This window comes from Plectropomus leopardus, chromosome 16 (genome assembly GCF_008729295.1).
Source record: "Plectropomus leopardus isolate mb chromosome 16, YSFRI_Pleo_2.0, whole genome shotgun sequence".
Lineage (NCBI taxonomy): Eukaryota > Metazoa > Chordata > Actinopteri > Perciformes > Serranidae > Plectropomus > Plectropomus leopardus.
This window is the reverse complement of record NC_056478.1, coordinates 21,031,940-21,056,582: the sequence shown is the minus strand read 5'-3', so window position 1 is coordinate 21,056,582 and position 24,643 is coordinate 21,031,940. Positions and strand designations below refer to the sequence as shown.

General features: G+C 37.1%; 1 protein-coding gene across 6 annotated transcripts in view; it reads right to left on the bottom strand.

The window, feature by feature from the left end:
• Positions 1-24,643, bottom strand: part of LOC121955594 (DNA (cytosine-5)-methyltransferase 3A-like) — a 65,014-nt gene that overhangs the window by 15,798 nt on the left and 24,573 nt on the right. For 5 of the 6 annotated variants that reach the window (XM_042503620.1, XM_042503623.1, XM_042503622.1 and 2 more), the window contains 7 exons: positions 22,703-22,826; positions 22,323-22,360; positions 22,055-22,171; positions 4,111-4,314; positions 3,141-3,299; positions 1,467-1,574; positions 782-929 (listed from right to left, as the gene is read on the bottom strand). In XM_042503620.1, the coding sequence (XP_042359554.1) occupies positions 782-929; positions 1,467-1,574; positions 3,141-3,299; positions 4,111-4,314; positions 22,055-22,171; positions 22,323-22,360; positions 22,703-22,826 (898 nt within the window). The remainder of the gene's footprint in view (positions 1-781; positions 930-1,466; positions 1,575-3,140; positions 3,300-4,110; positions 4,315-22,054; positions 22,172-22,322; positions 22,361-22,702; positions 22,827-24,643) is intronic. The other variant, XM_042503626.1, reaches the window with a different exon arrangement.

Below are 24,643 nucleotides of genomic sequence, written 5' to 3'. Positions count from 1 at the left end.
AACACCCCACCTTTGCAAGGTTTGTTCATTCAGTATGGCTATAAACACTTTTTCTTTTAGGAATTTTTCAGGAACTAGTTAGTTTCCATGATACAGGATACAGGATACAGCAGCAAATGTATTTAAAGACAGTATTATGCCACTGCATTGCCTGGTTGCTGATATCAGAGTCACTGCAGTTATTGATGAACAGTATCATCTAGAATTTTAGTCAAATCTTATACGCCCCATATTGTAAAAAGTCAGATTTCCATGTCTGTAATTCTAAAGCTGTTACAGGTGTTAGATAAACACTGTGAAAGTATCAAAACACTCAGTCCACAGAGAAATTGTGGGAGAATCACAGTCTGTATTCAGACGCTTTGCCTTTAAGCAAGTTGTCAGTACTACACTGTAGTTGTGATGTCACAACTATACCATAAAAAAGTAGAAACTGCTGCTACAGCGCCATTATAGTCACTTCCCAGCTGTAATGTCGGTGCAGAGACACCAAGAGCACAGAGTGGAAGACCTGCAAAACGTAACCAATCAGAGCAGACTCGGATTTTTTGGGGAAGGGGGGCTTAAAGAGACAGGTGCTAAACATAGCATATTAGAAAATAAAGTGTTTTTTGAGCATCAAAGCATGTAAACATATTCTAGGATGAACCCAGATAGAAGTACGAACCTGAAAATGAGCATAATATGGAAGCTTTAATTTCCTAAGTTTAGGCGATTTTCTATATGTGTGTTTTGGTCAATTATCCTCCTACATTATATGTTGAATATTAAATGTGCATACCCTCTGGAGGGTCCAGTGATTGTGGACCATTGGGTTGGAAGCCGGTCATGGCCCACTCTATCATCTGTCTGGTTTGAATGTCAACCCCTTCTGCATCATCGCTCGCATCACAGGAAGGAACTGGCCTTCCCGCCCGAACGCTGGCCACCTGCACACAAAATGAACACACACACAAAGTACACAAAGAGTAAAAACACGTCAAATAAGAAGGACAAATACGAAAATTATACTTGTGCATGAAGTTGTGCAAAATATACAGGGCTTTATGTACAAATCTTTCACTGCTTGCTTATGATTCTACAGAGGTTTGAATAAATGATGACTCAGCGTGATGCTGCAGAAGTATATAACCATATGTTCTGTATTACGAACAAGAAAAAAACACTACACATTGCTGGATCGAAAAATAACAAAAAAATGAGGTGTACCCACATGGTGCCACCTATAAATTGTGGGCAGAGCTAGATGAGAACAACACCTCCACAAATGCAAATGGAGATCTTGTTACATAAGAAAGGAATGAGTAAAATATGACCTCTAAACCCGCACATTTATATTTTGGTCTATTTTGGATTTCCTCCAGAGAAATATGTTTAGCAACAGAAAAATAAAATGATCAGCCATGAAAAAATGACTCAAAACACACACACCTTAATAAGCAGAGTTAAAATGGTGAGTTTGTTACCTGCAGAGCCTCAAAGATGGCTTTGCGGTACATGGACTGTTTGTTGTAGGTGGGCTGGTGGAAGGCAGATGAGAAAGAGCTCAGAGGCATCAGCTTCTCCACACAAACCTGCAGAACAAAGAGATTATAATGAATGTCACCAAGATTAAAAGAAAAAGCCAGAAAACGTCTGAGGGAAAAAAAAATGGGGGAACAGATTCTCATCAAGTCCTTGAAATTCTTAATTAAGGTCATTTTGTGTGCCACTGTAAGAACATATCTTTTTAGGAAAGATGTCTCAAAAGATAAGGAGCTTTGGTGCAAGATATCTGTCTCTGGGGTTTTTAAATTCAAATTTAAGTAAGTCAAAAGAAAAAAAGACAAAATCAAGGTCATCTTGTATCAAATCAAAGCCAGAGACCACATTCACTAAAGTTTCAGCTAAGAACAAAGGAAGTGCTGAAATAACACTGAGCCGCTAACCATGGAATAAAAGTAAAATTATATTAGAAAAGCTTATGAATGCCTTGTAAAAGCATACAATTGGAATAGTGGGGCTCAGGGTGTTAAAAACATTAAACCACTGCATTAAGGCCAAATTACTTCTCTAAAATTATAGCAATAACAAAAGACATCCTCTCTCTCTTTGTGGAAGGGCTGTGAGCCTCTCTGAGCCACTGATATGAATCCAGGGTTCCCACACATCGTCTTGGACAAATTTAATAACTCTTCCATGACTTTTTAAGGACCCAATAAAATTTCCATGATCACAGACAATGTATAACACAACTAGAACTTTATAGTTTACTTTACTTCAAATGATGATTCTTGCATGAGAATTAATGAGCAAACCTTTCCAATCTCTCACAGCTTGTTATTCACTTCAAACAGCCGACTTCAAACTGTCAGCAAAGTCAATAAATTGTCCTTTATAAAAAAAAAGCAGCATGGAAAGTATGGAAACATGTTAAATCACACTGTCACAACATTATTTTTCTGCCCCACTTGCCCGGCGTTATTCAAACGTATCACAGTCAAACTATTTAAGCATAATTCCAGCTAGCAGGCATGGAGGGAGAGACGGATCACTGAAGGAAAATCAAGAAATGTATGTGATACTAAACAAAACATTACTCATAAATGCATATTAGAACTATTTTAACAGCTACAGAAAATAAATTTGCCATTGTGTTACATTACGTGGAAATATGGCAGGGCATATGGGGCAATTATATTGTAATAATTTTAGGCTATATGAAGATACACAATATATATCTTAACATTTAGAAATCTCCTCTAATCTGCTGTAGACTACTACAAGTACAAAATTATAAGAGGAACTGCACTTACAATTAAGATAAATAAAGTAGCTACTGCCATAATAAAGTCTTTGTGTTACAAAAGTTCAACAAAATATTGTTGTTAATACAATCAAATCTTTTTATAATTAAATGATTCAAAGCCAAACCACTGGTGCTTTTATTTTGAAGCACCCAGCTCATCTCAGGCCGGAAGTGTTGATGTTTTTACTATTGTCATTCCCAAGCTGGGAAAAAGAAAGATTGTGAAATTCCAGGACTTTTTTTAGGTTTTCCATGACCATGGGAACCCGGTGTGACTCTGTGAAGGATTCAACACACATTGTAATAGTATTTGATCATTTTATTTGAGGGGTTTCTCAATAAAACAACTCACCACAGAGAACTTGCCGTCTCCAAACCACATCACCCAGCGGGTCCCGTCTGCAGCTCGACTCCGGCCACTCATCCACCAGGAGACAATCCTACCGGGCCACCATGAGAAACCTCGCAGCTTCCCAAATACCAGAGTACCAATCCCAAAACTCCGTCCGTCCTGTTCACACACAGAAAAAAACGATGGAAATTTTAAGCACCAATATGTGCCTTTTCTGCATCAATGCTTTGTGTAAATGGCTTAATAAAAGTCCTCTGCTTTCATGTTTTTACTGGAAAAGACAAATGCAAACGTTCAAAATATCAAGGGGGACATATCTACTTGAAATCTATCCCTATGCTCTCTAGTCATTTAAAAACCATTTCAACACAGTTACAAACTAAATATTTTACACTGAAAGTTTGTGTCTAAAAAGTTTAATGTAATAAAAGACAATATTTTTCTTTTCAAGGCCAAACAGTACAAAAGCATGACACTTTGTGTGATTAAGGTTATTAGGCTAAAATGTCCTGCTTTTATGCTTTTTTTTCTTTTTCACCTTGAGAGATTATTGCACCTCTCCATTATTATATCCACTTATCCATTTATCTTTGGACCTCCATCAAATGACAGTACAGTTTATTGGTTCACTGTCTAAATCTCTGGCAATATTTGAATGCACTGAATTCCATCAATGCATCAAAGATTTCTATGAAGTCCCTGAAATTATGTATTTTTTCATCTTGTGTGCACATGATAATAAGTTTTTAGCAGAAATTGTTACTTTGTGCATACGTAATTTAAAAAAAAATCTTTTAAGACTTAGGGGGCTTTGTATACTTTCTACACTATAGTGAACTCCTCCAGTATTCCCTATTTTATATATAATGTTTTAGTAGTAGTAGTTTTTTTTTTATTATGCATCTTTTTTATTAGGAGTACACTTGTTCTAGAAATTTAAGAAATTTACAATAATCATTCATCATCTTACCTGGTACTCTATCTCTCTGGGCGTGGCCTGTTCTCCCCGGGCAACTGGCTCCGGTGTCGTGGCAACTGTTGGCGAGGCGGGGTCTGTGTGTTGTTGTGAATGGGAAGGAGCTGGGCTGGCTGACTCCTCTTCTTTCTGAAAGTCACCCTCTGATAGGTCGTCCATCATGTTTATCTCCGCCTCTCTGTATGCCCGTCGCTCTGCCTGTGAAGGAGGAACAGATACCAATTTATTTTTTTTCATTTATTATAATGTGTGCCTTTGTTTATTTTGGCTTTTTTTTTATCATAATGCAATTTTTGCATTATGGTTAGACCTGATGTGAAATCTGTTTGACTCCATGCAAACTTAACTACAGCACAAAATGATAAAAACCAACACAAGGAGAGCCACCATGGGACTAGCACCCATGTTTAATAGGCAAGGATTCAGAATTAATCCATTTTAAATTCATTGAAAATATTCACAAAAAGAAACTTTCATTTCAAGAAGTGAATATTGATTCTAAGGTGGAAATTATGTCTTAAATAAGCTCTTGCTGTAGGAGCAGTCATTTGGCATTTTTGACCCTATCTGTGCATAATTACAAGACAAACAAAATCCTTGTTAATCCACCAACTCCTGCACAATGTTAAACTGTCCTACAGTCAACAGAATTCAACATTTATGGCTCACTTTTTGGTCAAAATTTCCTTTTGGGGAAAACGCCTCCACATACACCACATAACCTCCTCCACCAGAACTGGTATGATTAGATAATAGATTACTCATGTATTTTTTTTGTTTTTTTTATCAAGCAAAAGTACCAAAGACTTACAACAGCTTCTCAAATGTGAGGATTTATCTTCTACATTTTCAAACTACCATTAATATTACATGAATTTTACTTTATGTAAGAACATTTCATTACATTGAACATAGAACATTAAGACATTTCATTTCACTCTGGCAACTTTAGACGAGCTGAAACAATTAACCAGTAATGAAAAATAAATTATTAACAGCAGGGCTAATATACTAATGTCACCCAAGGAAATACCACCTTCGCTACTGGCACTTCTTCTACAATCAATCAGTCAATCAATCAATCAATAATGAATCAAACTTTATTTGTATAGCACCCTTAGTTGAGATTAGAGCAATCCAAACTGCTATACAGATGATGAAAATGTAACACTAAAACCAATAACAATTTATAAAATCTATTAAAAAACACAATAAAATACATAAGAGGGAGTTGAATATTTTTAAACAGTGGTACAATTAAATGATTTTTTAAATAAAATAAATAACGACCATTAGAGCTGCAATGATTAATTGATTAGTTATCAACAATTTTAAAAGTTTTTTTAAAACCAGTTTCTTAAATGTGATTGATTTGTGGCTTCACTTCTCTGTGACAGTAAACTGAATGTCTTCAGGTTGTGAACAAAACAAAAAATCTGAGGACCTAATTTTGAGCTTTGGAAAACACTGATTGACATTCTTTTATAGCCCAAAACGAATTAATTAATCCAGAAAATTGTTTAATCAATTAATCAACAATTAACAACGGTTAATGACGGTTAGTTGCAGGCCTTATGAACATAAAACAATTCAAATCCAGGGCGAAGAGGTGAGTTCACATATAATAATATCACTATCACACTCAGCTGCTCTCAGTGTTAGTAATACTAGTAATACTACAAGTTCTAAGTCTAGTAATAGTATTATTTATTCTAAATGCGAATGCATCGTCCAATTGATATCCTATATTCATATTAATTCATATTGTGCGACAGAGTTTTTCTCAACGGGGAATTAGTGTGTTTTGGTAGCTATTTACCTTCCAGTATCATTTAATGGACATAATTTGCTATTGGAACTATCTGGTCAGACATGATATGAATTTAATTAACGTGTGTAAACAATCAAACGGATTCATAATATTATATGTGCAGGTCTGTGTTTTAATTATGCCAACATGTCTTCATAAAACCTACATGTGTAAAGTATGAGTCACAGGCATCGCTGAATAATCAACTATCATATCAGCTACAATCTGTCATCACCACATGTTAATGTCATTGATCATGTGTGACTCATTGCCTGCTGAAGGCATCCTCCCCTCATGTATGTTTCATCAAAAGTTGCTCATCTATCATAACCTTTTTGTTTCACTCCTGTTGGTTTACAGGCACGCACACTGTCCTTCAAGGAGGTCCTATATAATTGATGTTTTATGTGGGTCTTTCCAGCTGATGTGGTGGCTGCTCTAGATCAAGGCCTCAGTGCCCCCGGCCGTAGGAACAATCCTTTAATTGTTCCTCTAAACAGGAAGTGAGTGGGGAGAAAGGGTGCGGTGGGGAGGAGGTTCAACGGGTTCAGGAGAGAGACCGAGAGAAGACAGAGAGACGGAGAGAGAGAAAATGGGATTATATTATAAAACTGAGGAATAACATACAGACAGAGAGAAAGCGGAGCATGTAAATTCAGTTTTTCTCCATTATAATGAATCGTTTTGAAAATGATCAAATTAAAAGTGAGGTTCTCTGTCCAGTTGCATTCATTCTTAATACCGTGAATAAGCAGATATACACAGTGTGATTACCATTAATGTTCATACAACAGTATTCCTTAAAATTGGAAACCACTGCAACCCTCCCCCCTAAGTTACTAATGTCACACAGTGGGATGATAAAAGCAAACTAAAGTCAAGTGGACTATAACTATTTTGTGTACAGTTGGATCTTCTTGTTTTTGGCCGGGTCAGTAAATATGCTTGAGTATTGCTGTCTTTTATATATCAATTCTGTACATAGATGCAACGCCGTCAGGCTAACATTACTAGCTAATGTTATGATAAAAAAAAAAAAAAAAAAAATAGGGAAAACTCAATTTTAACTCAACTTTTTACAAAGTTCTTGCCTCTCTTCCCTTTGTGTCCTACTATTTGTGGCACTTGGGCATTTGTGAAGTGTTGGTTGTCTTTTGCCTCCAGTTGCCTTTGCTCTATCTGGACAGCGCAGTGATGCATGATATCATGTGCAAATAAGCTATAACTTGCTTTCTAGCGAAGAGTTATATGAGAAGATTAATACCATCATTATTACCAGGCTACATCCAGCAGCCAGTTAGCTTAGTTTAGCGTAAAGACTGGAAACAGGGGGAAACGGTTAGTCTGGCTCTTTCCAAGGAAAATAAACTCAGCTGAGCAGCTCCTCACCAGTTATGTGTAAGTATAGTACAGCAGTCAGTTCTGATAAGCAGTGATAGCCACCGAAAATCAAACCAAAAGTCACTGTGCTGCTCACATTTGTCTGATTGACAAACACATTTCTGGGAAGTCCAGTGGTGAGCGTTTGGCTTCAAATGAGACAAACTTAAAAATAATCCTGACCTTACTGGCTATTAGACTACAAGAATCTGGCCCACATGTAAAATCCCACGACTCCTCCAGAGCATTTCCATGACCTAAAAACATTCTTCCTCTTTGGTTTTTAATAGTGGAGAAAACAATATGGGTTCCACTCTAGCAGGGCCTGAAAACCACAATCGAATGTGTGAAACAATTCCTCCAGACAAAAAACAGAGAGGGAGAAATAAACATGAGAGGAAGAGGAGGGACAACGGCATAAATTCAAGTGGAAGTGAGACAGTAAAAGTGAGAGTGTCGGGTCGTGACAGTTCTCTCCTCTGTTTGACCTCGAGGTCACAAGTTCACTTTTCCCCCGCTTCTGTTGACCTCTGGCCTCATAAAATCTTAATCAGCGTGTTACACGGATTGTGGACAGACCACACACACAAACACACACACACACATACACGTGCATTGTAAGGGAAACTCCACATGTCGTCACTAGTTTCTAAAACATCTGGGATGCCTCTAGACAAGTCTGGAATTTTACTTCCAACAACTAAACTGAGGTATCAGTGTGAATCGATACTTCTTCTAACTGTAAGCAGGTGTGGAGTACGTAGTAACTTCAAAAAGTGAAAAATCGAAGTATGCTCAAACTAGACAGTATGTACACTAAATATTACACTATATACATATTCATCAGAGGTGTCTAGACTATTTTGAGAATTAAAGTGACATCATTGTGTCAGTTTGTGTTCATAATTATTATGGCTGCACAATATACCAAAAATTATTAGAATGTGATTATTCTAAAAGATATTATGATACAAGTTGAGGTTTCATTTGTAATGGTACGTTGTGACAGACTTTTCTTTTATCACACAATTACAGCTCCTGTGACTTGGATATTACACTTGGCCATACTGCGATTTCAATAATATTTCTATTCATTGTGTAGCCCTAATATTCACAATGTATATATTTGTTCAATATTTACATTTCATTCATATTAACCATTAAAATGTAGGTGGCATGTATTTATAAAACTTTTGCACTGTTTTATTACACCGTTTGTTTTACATTACTTTTTTTTCTTATTTGTGTTTTTGATGACTTAGGTGGTAAGCTGCTGCATTCACTGCTTTCGCAGGGATAAAGTTGGATTAAATTTAACCGCATTGAACACATCTTACTATATTAATGTATTGCTATATATGTTTTGCAAATTTTTCTGCAGCAATTATTTGAGTTTCACATGATCTCATCCGCACTTGCATGTTATTGTTGTTGTTGTGAGGGAAACTTGATAATTTCTGTCAGCATCTGGACCGGATCATCTCATTAGAAGACTTGGATCTGACTCGTGTTACTGTGAGATATCGGCCAAAAATCCTGCCCACTGGATAAAACCATGTTTGTTGCCTGGCAACATCAGCTGATTGAAACACCATCAGGAAGCTTTACTGCTTTCGGGGATGCGGATGACTCACTGATGACAAACGAATCTGTATTCATCTGCTCGGGGTTTCTGTGAAGGCAACAATTCGGTCTGAAATAAACTGAAGGGTCAGCATCGTGCAGCCAAAGGGGGGTCCTAAAAATAAAAATAAAAAAACACCCCAGCATACTGCTCTGTTCTGTCTGATCATGTTTATACTGCTGGAAAATAATGCACCATAAAGTAGGGCTGGGTGATATGAGGAAAATCCAATATTATGATATTTTTAACCAAATACCTAAATATCATTATTGCAGCAATACTGCAGGTTGACTACTGGTGCTTTGATAAAAATATTTACACAATGATATTTTTGACTAACATCAGTAATGTGGATAAATGACAAAGTGGGTAAAGGTGAATAAAAGAAGAGTTTGATGCAGCCTTTAAAACCAGTAAAAACACAAATTGTACAATATTTTGATATCTAGAATCTATGACAATATTAAGTCCCATATCACGATACTGTCATAGTTCACATATATTACCCAGTCCTTCCATAAAAGTATTATTTTCAGTGCAAAATGCCTTTTTTATGTTTGTTTGTTATGTGAAATAAAAAGAAAGTCTGCCCTGTTAAAAACTCAGAGTGTGTTTCTCTAATTATTCTGTACACTGACCTGGAGGATGTGTGAAACTTTAAATTACCTACTGACCTATAAAAACTGCAGTAATTAGGCCAGTTGACAGCATTTTAACTGTTAGTCTTCCACTCTGCAGTGCCTCCTTCAAGGCTTTTAACTCTTGTGCTACGGTGCAGAACAAGTTGTTTTTTAATGTTTGCTATCTGTTAGGGCTACTGAACGCACAATTAAAACGACAAGTTATAAGAAAAAGCTTCGGAATAACACAATTCAACAAAAAGTGGACAGAAAGAAAAGGTCAGACATAGTATATAGTATAGCTACAAAATACAAAGGCAATGTATTAGCACCCACAAAGGCTGGCTGCCACCTTTAATCAAGTCTTTTTGATAAGGACTGACTGATGCAAAATTGGATGGACATAGAGCCAAAATTACAGGCAACCAAGCTCAACCACTGCCTCATACTGCCAACTGTTCATGACTACTTGCGTGCCAAGTCCGTAACATGAAAAAAGTCATTCTAGTACTGAGCAGAAAATGTGTTACCTACCAGCTTTTTACACATCACAACCACACGATTTATGTGTGCACTTCTGATGATTTGTACACATCAGCTGCATCTGTATTCACCTTCAAACTCACTTCATAAATACCCCTAAATATAATGAAGAGTCTAGCAGACTTAAAAAGCACAAATACTGAATGATAACTGTGATTGTGGGATTATTCAAATCAGTTTAAATGCTGTTAAGAAAAGTCTAAAGTGCAGTGAAACTTTTTTAATATCCCAAAAGAACTGACATTGATATTATTTAGGTTAAAAAAAAAAACACTCGATAACCAATATGATGGCTGAATTTGGCCTTTTTAACAAATTTCTAACTAAAAGCAAAAAAGAATCCCTTAAATTTGATTTTCTTTTTTTTGTCATTAATTGGATATCACAGTTTCATGGTTATTGAAATACTGCGATTATTGAGATATATAAAGCACACTTCCCTCTGTTGGACAAACTCTGCAATGGTGACACTCTTTGCTAAATGATGTCAAACATCTTGTATATTTGGCATTTGTGTTCTAAAATATCTTGTGTCTTATTGGCCAATGCACAGTAAAAAATGAGAGTAGAACAGACCCTCAAATCAACCTAGCGGGATGGTCAGAGCGGCACGCATTTTTATGTGTAACCATTGTATGTGTAACTTCTGTGTAAAAAAAACCAAACAAGCAGTGGAGTGGTTAGTTTTCAAATAAGCATCTGTTGTTTTAAAATATCACTTTTGATGTTATTGCCCGTTTCTTTACCATGTTTGTTGAGAAATGATGTACTGTAGATGCCTCTGAAGAACGACTGACAGCGGTGATAAACAGCGTGTAAATCAGCCTTTTTATACATGTATCTCTGTGAAATAAGGGCTTATTTAAACCAACCCAGAGCTGGTTAAATGTTGGAACAGTGTACTAGATGACTAACAAGACTAAGACTGTTTTGGAGTTTTATTTTGTTTCTGTCAAGTTTGAATGATTTTACGATGAGTTAACAAGGCAATTAAGCAAACATTTGCCCTAACTCGGTGAGAAAGCGAAACTTGGATTGGTGCAAGATTGAATTTTTCTGTTTTGCAAGTAAGAATAAGTGTGAAAAGGCCAAAACGGAGTTCTCAAACTAGTGAGTGAGATACCATAACAACTTATATCAATCTCCTTTTTTTTTTGTTTTGGACTGGTCAAATGACCACAGCAAACAGTTCAATGTCCTTGCTATTCATTCTATTTCTATGTGCCAGCACATGCACAAATACAGACGTATCAGTGAGCAGTTAAAATCAGCAGATATTGTCAGTCATGCCAATTAGTGACACATCAACTAAAATGCAGATGTCTAGCATGTCTCGCATTATGTGAAACATTTAGACGTACGTTAGAGTTTTGTTGGTTGAAACAGATTTAAAAGGAAACAGAAGTGATCAATGAAACTGCTCGGTGTTGTAACAGAAAATTAAAGCGTGAAGCAGAAAACAGCAGCATGTGAGGGACAAATAAAGGCAGGAGGACAGAGAGAGGGTGCAATGTTGTGAGTTACGACTTTGAACTTTGACGAACCTCATGGCCTGGTCAGTGTTTTCACTCTTAGTGCCGCCCCCTTGACCTCTGACCCCTAACCCTACGACCCCACCAATGAGCCATTTCTTAAAGCCACACCCCCCTTTATGAGCGTGACTGACCCTGACCTCGAGATGAACCCGACATTGCTCAACACACACACACACACACACACACACACACACACACAGTACAATTAAGAGTGCAGTCAAGACCCTCTCTCACATTGTCAATACGCAACAAGTGACCGCTCTTTCATTAGCATTGATCACAGCCGTGGGACATGTTGAAGGAAAACAATCAGTGTTTTTCCATGACGCTCTGCGGGGGTCTCTGATAATGAAACGGACCAAACAACATCTGTCTGATGAATGTTTAAGGACAATACCAACATGTTTGACCTGCCGCAGCATAATGGTTTGGTGGCTCTGTGTTATTTCGTAACCACTAACATTTCAGGAAGCTATTTACAGCTGGACAATATTTTTAACAGAAACAAAATGCTGATAAAATCGAACAAACTGTTCTAATCACGAAAACCTCATGTCAACACTGCAGTATAATAAGTCGGTGATTGGTGGTGACAAGTAAAACGGAATTAATTCAACAGGATGTCTACTCTGGTAGTAAGATGGACTAAAAAAACAAGTGTCTGATGGCTGTTCGAGGACAATAACATCTCTGATGTGAACCCTGCCGCGTAGTTACTTGGTGGCCTGCCTGGTGATGTTTTCTAATTATTTACACAGTTTTTTTGGTAATTAGAAGAGATGAAAATGCTTTAAAATGTGAATCCAACACATCTCTTTCACAAATAAATACATTAACACACAAAAATGTTTCTTGTCACAAAATATAAAATAAAAAATGCCTGTCTGTCTTTCCTATAAGGACTATAACACACAGTGATGTACATGTTTTTTTGTTTGTTTTGAATTTAGTTGTGTGATCCGTCTCTTTCTCTTTTTTACTTCTATTTTTCTTTATATTTCCATTTGTACCTTAAGATGATAACTTGTTATTTTACTGTCTGCTGAATTAATATTTTTATTTTATTGATTCTCTATCAATAAAGTGTTTTTAAAAAAAGCCTGTCTACTTTTTGACAACACAAAGTATATATCACAGGGTGCTTGCACTATGAAAGTATGTGTATTGTATGTATGTATTATGTGTTTTCAGCATGGTTATTATCATTTTCAAAACCTTGTGTAGAAATATTACGTTTTATGTCATGGTAGTTCACGTGATGACAAAGCAGTATAAGTTTTCAGAGGGCTGGTGTAAAGTATTTTTCAAAGAAGATTTTTATAAAAATGTAGATGCATATAATAAGTGTTCTGTATTTTACTTTTGCACGTTACACCCTTGGTTCCCAACTTGCCGTCAGGAACCACGCAAGAGACAATTTATTATTATAAAATTACTATATGAAACTGATTACCAGGGGTCACAAGCAGAGGCTGTTTTGTTTGGTCGAGGGTTAATGAGTTGGTAGCAGGTGTTAGACCAAACTATGTCCAGAGAAAATTCAGCTGAAACAAATGTTTCCCCTCATTTGCACTTGTTTGCTGTCAGTGGAAAAGTGGGAAACATATTTTATGTCTGAGGTCCTGTCATCCCCAAAACAAACAAATAAGCAAACAGAGAGTTTAACAGTAATGATCCCTGTTCAATCTAATCAAACTCTTTAAGGTATTTGACCGCTGAGATCTCACATGTGTTCAAGCACATGGCATAAAGCCACGAGAAAGCATTAAAAACTATTTTACTTCAGCTAATATAGGAACAATCTTGCCACGAAATAACTTCTTGACGACAGAATCAGTTTGCAACACTTCCTGTTTTAAAAAAAAACCTTAAGCATACATTTCCTCACGCACTTACATTCTCTGCAACACATGCACACGTGGAAAAGAAAAGAAAATAACTTACAGGCCGAACATGGCAGCTCTGCAACTGCAAGCCTTCCTCCCTGGCTCTCTTTCTCCCTGTCATTTTCTTCGTCTCTCTCTCTCTCACCTCCTCCTCCTCCTCTTCCTCTCTGTGTGTCTCTCCTCGGCTAAACTCTCCCTCAAGCCTTCTTTACCCTCTCCCTCTCCGCTGATTGGCCACAGCAGTGAAGTATGTGATTTACTGGCTCCTTCACCTAACAGATGTTTAGGTGAATTTCAACAACACACACACACACACACACACACACACAGATGCACAGTGAGCAGTGGTGTAGAGTTATGTCTGGTAGCTCCGGGGGTTTAAGGGTGATGACGACACACATACACACACACACACAAATCAAGGCTAGTGTTTACATGTGTGTGTATGTGGTGTGTGTGCGTGCACTAAGGTCAAAGGTTAGGTAAGCCTCAGAGTCGACAAGGCAGTAGGATGTGTTAGGGTCAAGACCTCACATACATACACGGGGTGAACACAAAAACATACACATTACTGTGAAATGCAGTTACTCAGCGCATCACATGAGTTTAGAGTTACAAAAAGAAAAATAAAGTGAAACTGACTGAATGTCTTTATACTGAATGTGTGAAATACAGAGGAACGAACTCCTTTAAGTGACTAGACAGATTTAAAATTATTTTCTATATGTGTGTGTGTATTTACGGCTGCAATGATTTGCTTTTTGGCCACTGGGATCAGAAGACCCCCAAATTAAACTGGAAAGACACCAAACTGTGACTTATATTTGGCTGCTAGATGTTCAAATTTTTTCAGTAGCTAGCGGCTGGCTTAAACTGTTTGCCATCCATTCCCGGTAAGGTAATGTATGTTGGGTTTATCTGAGGTTTTTACTTGAAAAAAAATGACACATTGCTTCTGGAAATAAAATGTAACACTTCTTTCTAATATACAGGTGTGCAAACTCTGGCAGATGGAGCGCAAAAAGTGTCCTGATATATTATAAGTGACAATGATTTGCTGTTGCTTTGAAAAAAGACTGGAGGTGCACTAAGCTTTACCAAAATAGAGCCAGTGGGACAGTTGTTGAAATAAGCAACAATATGCCTAGTCTGTTCATTGAAGCATGAAGCAGGTTAAGATATCTTACTTGGAAAACACTGGAACAATCTGATATTCACATCGTGCCCAGTTAGGGCGAGGTCTGAGAGTAAAAACAAAAATGAGCTTAAAGAGGCAAAAAAAAGCTCTACTGAGCTGCAGACTTAGTGATCTATGTCTGTGGGCTTATCCCTGCAAACAACATCTTTCACATTACCGGTAGTCATTCAACTCCTTGTAAATATTAAAAAGTTTTGATTAGAGAAGTTTTGAAAAGAGTTGATCGGGTCAGTAATTTTCTGCCTCACAAGACAATGGAGTAGGCCCCACTGTGTTACCAACCAGTGCACATAAGGGGCACAATGACGGTTTGCTTAGTGGGTAAATTTTGGGATGCATGTAACAAACAAAAAAAAACAGGGTTGCAATCTCACAACAAGTACCAAAAAGCAAACTTGAATCGTTCACACATAGTTGAGCAGGAGTAATAGTTTAAGTTAAAAGCCTTTATTGGTGACAATGGAGTTGCAAAGGGAATACCAATGAATGATTAAATTGAAATAAAAAAAAAAATTAAATCACTTTTCAAGAGAAAAATCGAATATTTGTTGATTTTAGCTTTTCAGTTTGGATTTTGCTGCTTTACTTTGTCATATATGAGAGAAATATTTGGGGTGGTTTCGACTGTTGGTCAGACAAAACACGCATTTTGAAAATGTCACCTTAATTCAGGGAAATTAAAAAGGGCATTTTTTTCTATTTTCTGACATATTATGGGAAAAAAATGATAATAATTGATTAATCAGTTAGCAGATTACTCAGTGATATAAAGTAATCTCTGGTTGCATGCAGCCATTAAATACATGATAGCTGGTAGCAGTAAAGAGCACCCACAAACGGGCATAGGTGCTCAAATAGCAGGGATGTGCAGAATGTATTGTAGCGAGACACTGATTGTAGCTGTTTTTGTTTAAAAAAAAAGTAAGGGTGCCTTTAATTTGTTTGTAATTCTGCCATTACTCATTGATCAGATATTAAAGAAAGTTTTAGCAAATATGTGTTTGACTAAGACTGCAGCTCTGCACATCATACTGAGTGGTTAGAGGTGAAAACAAGGTCACAGCTAAGAGTGTGCATGGAGTGTAAATCAGCTAAATTAAATCAGCACGAATGAGATTCAGGCAGTGTTTTTTTCTCTAAAGGGAGAAAAAAGTGCACCCTCTAATATATACAGTACACTATTCCTTCAGTGCTCAGTATTTATTTTCTTGGCTGTAACTTAAAACATGAAGTAAAAAGAAGCCAGATTTTCTTTTTCATCCCCAAATTGGAAAAGACTTTGCAGAGTTTACCAGGTTTCTTTGAGGCAGCAGCGAGATGGGATGTTGATGGGAGTGTTAACAGCTGGCTGCAATTCAACTGACAGAGCAAACACACACACACACACACACACACACACACACACACACACACACACACACACACAGAGAAACCTGGAACTGGTTAACCTCTTGTCTCTGTCACTGATTTCACCTCGTTCTCTCTCTCTGTCCGACATACACATATATACACACACACACACCGTACGCGCACGCGCACACACACACCGCACGCACGCACGCACGCACGCACACACGCACGCACGCACACATTCTCTGTTTGTCTTTTGCTTCCTCACTTGTCAAAATCCAACAGGCTACAAAAAGTGTCTCTTTCCTGGCTTTACATCTCACTTAAGTCTTTTATGTTTTCTCTTTCCCCTTTCTCTCATACCTTTATTTTCTTTTATTATTTTTTTCTCTACATCCCTCTCTGTTTTACTTCCTTTATTTCTTTTCCCTCTTCTGGAGCACTTCTGCTTTCCCTCTCCTTTTCAATCCTCCTCAGTTCATTAATTTTCCTTTGTTTAACTTTTTAATCTAAAAAGGTAAATAAGTATGTGATCATACAAATTATATGCTGATACACGTTTCTGAAGTCTAAGTTCTACCACAATACAAATAAACTTAAAACTCAGATTACTTAATTTAAAATGATGCTTGAAGCCAAGAAATTATCCAATATTTCCACGAAAAAAAAAGCAAAGATTAGAGAAAAGTCCAAAAATATGAATACTTTTTTAAAAATGTTTATCATTTCAAGACGGTTCAGATTTATCTTGTAACCCTTTGAGTGAGTCCAGCCCTAATGTTGGGAACCACAGGACAAAAGTATTTCATGCCTCATTTCCACTGCATGGTTTGGCTCGACTGGAATCACCTACACTGACAGGGTACTAACTGCAGTGGAAAACGAAATTGAGAAAACCACCTGGTACTAACAGTGAATTAAGTCATGTCAACGGTGCAGTAGAAAGGAGGCATTAAGTACTTTAGTCCTGTGTTTCCCAACATGAGAGTTGGACCAGTTCAAAGGATCACAAGATATATCTGAGGGGTTGTGAAGTAACAGGTGCTTTTCTTTATTACGTTTTCCAGATAGTACCCCTCAGCGTAGGCAGTATTCTTAGCTGATCGTCATAGCTTCACCACGTGAAAATACCTTGACATCATCTTCAACTCGACACTCGCTGGATCCTTTGATCTGCAACAATGTCTGCAGTTGTACAGCATAGTGTAGACTGTAGATGTGCAGACTGCTATTTTTTACAATCATGATCAAATTAATACAAAAATTATGGACGCTATTGACAATAGTTTGGCTATGTAAAAATGGTGGGTTTATGCAGGATGTCCGATGCAGCGCAAGTGATGATTCTCTCTGACCAATAAGTGGTCTTCGGTGTTTTTACTTCACCTTTTAGGATAAACTCAGCTTGCTTGCAACCTCAACTAAGGTGGTACCAAAAAGTACTGCATACTATCCACAACTTTTGCTAATGGAAAAAAAACAAACAAGTCTAGCAGAGTAAAGCCTTGTCGCACCATGCAGTGAGCATGTGGCAGAGCTATATATAAAGTATCAGCTCTACCTCAACCAGCTACACCAACCATATGTGCTTAGAAATTATTGCATCAATACTAACAATATTAATGATATATGCCACATCTTTTATAGCACTCATTCTTCTGCAGAATGAGTGCTTATACTTTTGTTACGTGTGTACATTTTGGTGAAACTTCTTCAGTTTGACTTAAGTAGGATTTTGAATGTTGAAAGTATTTTTGAATTTATGGGCTGTATGGTCTTTCTACTGAAGACAGGGACTTGAGTACTTCTCTTACTGCCCGGTTCCTGTTTTTGCTTTGACCAAATTGTTAAACTTCCTTCCTTCCTTTGATTCTTTAAAAAATTATATAAAGAAGAACAAACCTTTTAGTCTCAGTTTCTTTCACGACACACATGCAAAACACACAGCACATCAACTATAGCTTTAGAGTAGGCGATGAATTAGACAGGAAGGACAGGGACAGGACTTAACAGGAAGTGACAAATGTGCTACCTCCCTCTCTGTCTCCAGCTGTTTGGCCTGCATGCAACATTCAGAAGATAAGCTGGTATCAGTTTGACCAACTTGTTAACACATGATTCAAATACGCACAGTGGTGGAAGAAGTACTCAGATCCTTCAGTTTAGTATACGTATTAATATATATACATATATATTAATACGTATACTAAAGATTAAACTATAGTCTTAATTTAAGTCATGTAGATCTGTTGATGGTGATACATCAAAGATATAAAAGTATACTTTATAAATATATTTAAGGTCAGTGGTAATAGGTATGAAAAGGTCTGACACCTGTGTATCCATCAAACTGCAACAGAACAAGTTCAAACAAAAGAGAGAGGAAACTGCAGCCACATGTACTCAGTTGATCTATTAACCTCTCTCTTCTCCCACCCCTTTTTTACTTCACACACTCCTACATCCCTGTGTGTTTCAGCCAGCAACGTCTGTCAATCAACTTGAATGAGTTTCTCTCTGATGACCACAAAAGCACACATCCTGTCTCTCTCACTCATTCGGTCTTTCACTTTTACGTTTCCTTGTGCACGCACGCTATCTTGCATCTACTGACATTTACTCACACACACCTCATGGCTTCTATAGGTTACAACATAGCAGCACAGTATTTTCTCAAGTGTGTTATTGTGTGTTCTCTGTACACTTGTGCAGGATATTTATATTAGACATATATGTGCATGAATGTGGGAGCATCTTTTTTAAATCTTATATAATAAATGAATAATGTAATTATTAATGATTATTTTTGCAGAAAAAAAAACAGTCAACACAACACCCTTTTGTGTTGTTATGGCAAACTCTTTAGCAAACACTTGCCTATTTAAACTTCCAGCAAACATAGAGCAACATCAGTTATGTTCCTGCTCAACAGGTAAATTTAAGTCCTCTTCTATAAAATCGAATAAAATGATGAGGTGATTGTCTCTTTTCTGTCTCCAAAACTGCCATTTTGGCTGCAGCTTCCTAGTTTGCTAGTAAGCTAGCTAATTCCACCATGGTGTTATGCTAACGTTACATCAGTTACAGAAAATAAAACGAACAAAGTTTCCTGCTCTGTGACATAAGTGTGTGAACGAAGCATTACTTTGTTTAATTTATTCATGTAGCGGCTGGATAGTTAGCTATCTATCTTGCTAATTCCACAGGGCTGTCATGCTACACTAGTTACAGAAAATTAGTAATACAACGGCTCTGTCAGGGCCTATTTATTTTTGAAGAGCAACAGCCAATGAGAAAACACCAATATTCAGGTCATCAGTCACTTTGACTGATGGTGTAACTTTATCACTGACTCAGTCACTGACAGACTTTTGCATTTATAGGGCTCGCCTCACCTCTGTGGTCCAGTCAAAATTGTGTAGTCGCTCAACTAATTTGAAAAACTTGGAATTATGACTTGGTCAAACATTTTTGACCAAAAATTTGAGGTTAGACAGAAAATAAAGAGGCAAATTGAAGTAAAATGGATCGTGACAGTCGACCACCAAAAGCCGACTGCACACAATATGCCGTAGTTTCTCGAGGGTCAACTGAAACACCTTAACGCCGTGTTCTAATTAAGAAAGATGTAGAAAAATAAGTTAGTGACAGGGCAAAAGTTAGGATTTAAGAAATTAAGTCTAGATTCCTTCTGGAGAGCCTCTGCAAAATTATGTGAATATTTTAAAAAAGGAAACTAATTTCATAGTTCAATCTTTCTTAACAGTTCAAATATCAAGATCTGCTTTAAAAATGGTAACATGAAAAATATAAATGTAGACTCCACTTGATGTCAGTAACCCCCCCTAGATTTCCAGAAATGTTACTGAGGACATGACTTTGTTTGCCTAAATAGTACCTGTCCCCCACAGCCCTGTCAAAAAAGGGTAGAGACACACTGTCTTTATAGCAATGTTGGAGTGCTGCATGTACCACTGGTGCACTCAAGGGCAATACATGTCAAAATCAACCTAAGTCGAATTCTTTAAAAAAAATATATAAATGGTGCATGACAGCCACTGAAAGGCAAAGCACCACTTTCACATTTATTGCCACTTCACCGTGTCGAGCATTGTGTAAATGTCACTGCAGACAGCCAATGAAATTAAAAGAACACACACTCATCTTTCACCAGCCAACCGCGTGTCTGTATGAAAGGAAGTCCACTCCCTTCAAGTGTAAACAAATTAACTCTACAGAGAGGAGAAGAGCAGGAAGACTGCAAAACAAGAGTGTGATCATTGCTGAAAAACATATACATTTATATTTGGATGTTTGTTTTTGGGCTGGATTTACAGCTTTGTTATATATGCTGAAGATGTGGTCCGTTAGTATATGCCCATACATTTTCACACAAAATATTAGGCTGATTGATTAAGTAGTTTTATTATACATTTAAAGTCCCCCTCCAGACAAATTTATACTTTAATATATAAGTTGATATTGCATAAAATACACCCAAATGTTGTATGCTTTGCCTTGTGCTGGTTTCAGCCATGTGGTGAAATCTTGATTAATGGCCAGTTTTTATTAAAAATTGCATTTCCATATGTCATCCAAGGTACAGTGACAGCTATGCCGGTCGGTGTTCTTGGTTACGCTTTCCTGATCTGAGTGACATTAAGGCAAAAGGCATTTGGTATATAAATATTTTTCAAATAGATGTTATTAATTGTTTTGACATTTTACAATCCAACATCAGAAAGAAAAAATGTTCATAAATCCTACTTCGCATGTCTTAGTGTTTTTAAGACTTTTCAAAGGTTGACTTAAGACATTTTAATACCAATTAAGGCCTTATTTTTAGATTAATATATGCAATGCCTTTTAAGACTTTTTTTTAGGAAGCCTAATTTATCGTGCCTTTGGGTACATTTCAATCCAAGATTTAGGGAAGTGCACAGACATCACCCCCTTCAGAAGAGGAATGTGAAAACACATCTCTAGTGACAAATTTTGCACTGATACAAGCAGATATTAAGGTCAGACATTTTTGGGACATTAACATAAGAAAAAGACTTTTTAGAATGAAGGGGGACTTTGAAGTCCGGGTAAAGTGAATTCAGTGATTTGTTTCAAAATACATTATTAATGTTGAGAACTGATCGTTGAAAACATGTTACAAAGACCCTTTACTATATAGTGCTGAATTGTGGAGTTAGGCGGTTGACTGTTTTTTCATCATTTTCCTGTTTTAAGATTTTGTGGGCAGGCCTAAAACCACAACTCGATGATGCAATAGAGCTATACTCTGCATAACCCGCCAATGACAATGTAGCAGTATAAACACCAGAAGCATTATTAACATAGTCCCACGATTGGGGCGTGGCCTTTGCTCCTCCAGCGGACACACCCCCAGCATTTCAGATCAGAGAATACTGTGCATTTTTTCATGATTTTGAGACCTTATTCTACATACTTGGCAATGTTTTTGGTCATTCAAATTAGGTCAGGTGTTTAATAACACATCTTTCTGTGATGTGACAAACTCAGAACACATTTAATTAACACTTTACCCGGACTTTAATAATAGTTAAAAAAAAACAAAAACATGAATTGGGTTCCCTGACACATGAAATTTAACTGCTAATATTCAACATTTTTTAGCAATAATGTCCAACGCTGAGCACAATACACTTCTGTTGTTAAGGCTGATTTCTTATTTACTTGACCACTTAGTTCCAACTTCGTTCATGTTTTGGCTGCTTTACAATACAAAGCATCCATCTACAGATCCTATTAAAAAATTTATAATGGGCCGATTACACATATGCAGCAGACACTGTAGAGCAAAGATATTCCAAAATGAGAATGCAATCTGAAGCGTTACGTGAAAAATGATTATCTTTCAACTTTGATTTGTGGATTTTACTCTGAGCTCCAAAGCAAAAAAATAAAAGCCATGTTACTGTAGCTATAAGTTCACACAGACAGAGACCTTTTTCTCTCCCACCTCCATCTTCCAGCGGCTGAGCCATTCTTCTCTCTGTCTCCTGCTGATGTAGTATGGATCTCCAGCCTGGAAAGTCACTCTTGGGACTGGCCTCCTCCGCAACCTGCCAGTCTCACCCTGCATGTACATACACAGAAAAAAGCTTGTTATTATATACTTTCTCTTAAATCTGCTTGTACTACAAGAGAGGGTTTGTCTTTATTTTTTAATGTTAAAAAAAAAAAACCCCAAAAAATGTCAGAAGTAGGGTGGCAACTGTTTTTCTCACCTCTCTCGGGGAGTCGCAGTTTCTGTCATCTGGCTCGTCTGCAGGAGAAGAAAAGTTTCAGGAAATGGCCCATTTGTACAGACTTAACAAGAGGTTTAATGAGGAGGTAAAGTCATGGTTTTCATCACTTTGCCCTGGCATCGATATTTAAAAGTTGAAATGCCCCCAAACACTGCAATCTGAAAGTCATTTGACCTTTTTTTTTTTTTTTTTTAAATTAGCCACATTATAATTGTAACTTTTCACATTCTTAAAGTAGCTAAAATGTCAGGAAGTTAGCTGTTGTGGTTTCTGTATATAAAGTACACATTTTAATTGCTGTATATATGACCAAAGTCATATTATATTAACAATTATATGACTTTGCATTAAATCTATACCCTTATTCTTCTCGGTTTGCTCTAGTTTCCGACGCCCACGCTTCTTGCGAGGGGAGGGGGAGGGCTCCGGCTCCTCAGGCGGGGTTGGGGGAGCGTTTGCACAGGGGTCAGAGGTCGCCATCTCCTGGGAAACAGACGGAGCACAGTCTAGGTCTGAGAAAACTGCTGCTGGCCCTCGTCTGGACTCATCAAAGGACTACATAGACATAATAACCATACCCACACACACACACACACACACACACACACACACACAAACTCATGCATACACACACAATCAAAGAGCTTCTGCAATACAAGCACATACCTATTAGTCTGCCCTTGTTAGTACAATGCAGAGCAGGTACACCCAGCAGAGTGTGTCTGCATTAAATCAGTATAATAAACACCCTCAGCTCCCATTAACACACGCACACGCACACACTTATAGGATAAGAAGGGGAGTGCTGTTGATGTCGTTAACAGTGCTAATGGTTAATAAGCACATGTGGGAAAAACTCCTAGTATTAAATTACATTTAATGCAAAATAACCTATAAGCTACAGTAAGCTTAGAAAATCATTTTATTCTTTCCAATCAAAGTATCGTAATTATACTGCAAAAAATTGAGATGACAGTGTGCGGTTTGTTTAATTATGCACTCAGACACAATCTCCTGTGTACTCTCATCTCTCTAATTCAATGGTTAATCCATTAGCTCACCAGCATTAACAACGCTAAACTCTGATCATGGTTCTGCTCTGAGAGGCCAGCAAGATTTCAGAGTGTGCATGTCACTGACAGGCCGACAGATTTTATAGATTGGTAGTTAGAAAGTGGAGAGCAGGAGTGAATGTCAAGCTCAAAGGCTGTGCTTACGCTAGCTAGCACTAACAAGCCCACAAAGGCTGTAATGAGCAGGTGAGAAGGCCTGTAAAAGGAAAAGAACACAAAAGGTGACCAGAACGGCCTCGGGACAAAGTTAACTACACCGACACACACTTTTAACACTGTGTACTTAAACAGGAACAAGGGTTTAAAAAGTAGGTGGATTTTTTTTAGTGCCCAAAATATTCCACCTATACACAAAAATGTCTATTTTTTCATTAATGTGTTCATGCTTTTGTGTAAAAATAAGAGTGGTAACAGAGTGTTTAATGTCTTCAGTCTATATTAGGGACTGGGGGAAAAAATCAATACAACATAGTATTGCGATATTTATGTGTGGCAATATCGTATCGGTACACGGCTGCCAAGTATCATTTTTTGTATTATATAATTAATCAATATAACAAATACAAACTAAACTTCTGCTGCACTAGAAAGAATAAAAAAATATATTTTAAGTTAAAACAGATGCTGACAAAGTTTTACTATTGGGACAAAATTTGCAATATACAAAAAGCAATAAACTGCAGTACTTGTTTTCACAGTACTTAGCATAATGCAACACAATTAAGATCACAACAATATTGAATTGTGACTTAAGTATCGTGATAGTATTGTATTGTATTGTATTGCGGGGCCTCTGGTGATTCCCACCCCTAGTCTGCATACGGAGGACAGTAGAGCCCTTCAGCTATAAATATTATTTTTGTGTTTTTAACTAACAACGTTGCAATGTATTACTGAATAAGCAGCACATCACAATCCAAAAATGCTTTACATAAGAATGAGATCATTACTATATCAGTTCTCATGTAGGTGTGTTTTAACTGTAAAAATGTGTAAATGTTGAAATTCACAGCAGATAAACAAATATGTTCATTTAAACATTGAGGAACATTGAGAAATGAACTGCTGAAACAAAAGTGAAGTGACTTGACTGGAAAGATAAAAAAATAATACTTCTATTTATAGCATTTCATCCATAAATCTCAATTAATTGCAGAAAACATAAAATACACAAAACATTCAAACTAAATGAATTAAAACAGTCAACTATGTTCCACCCCTTAAGTT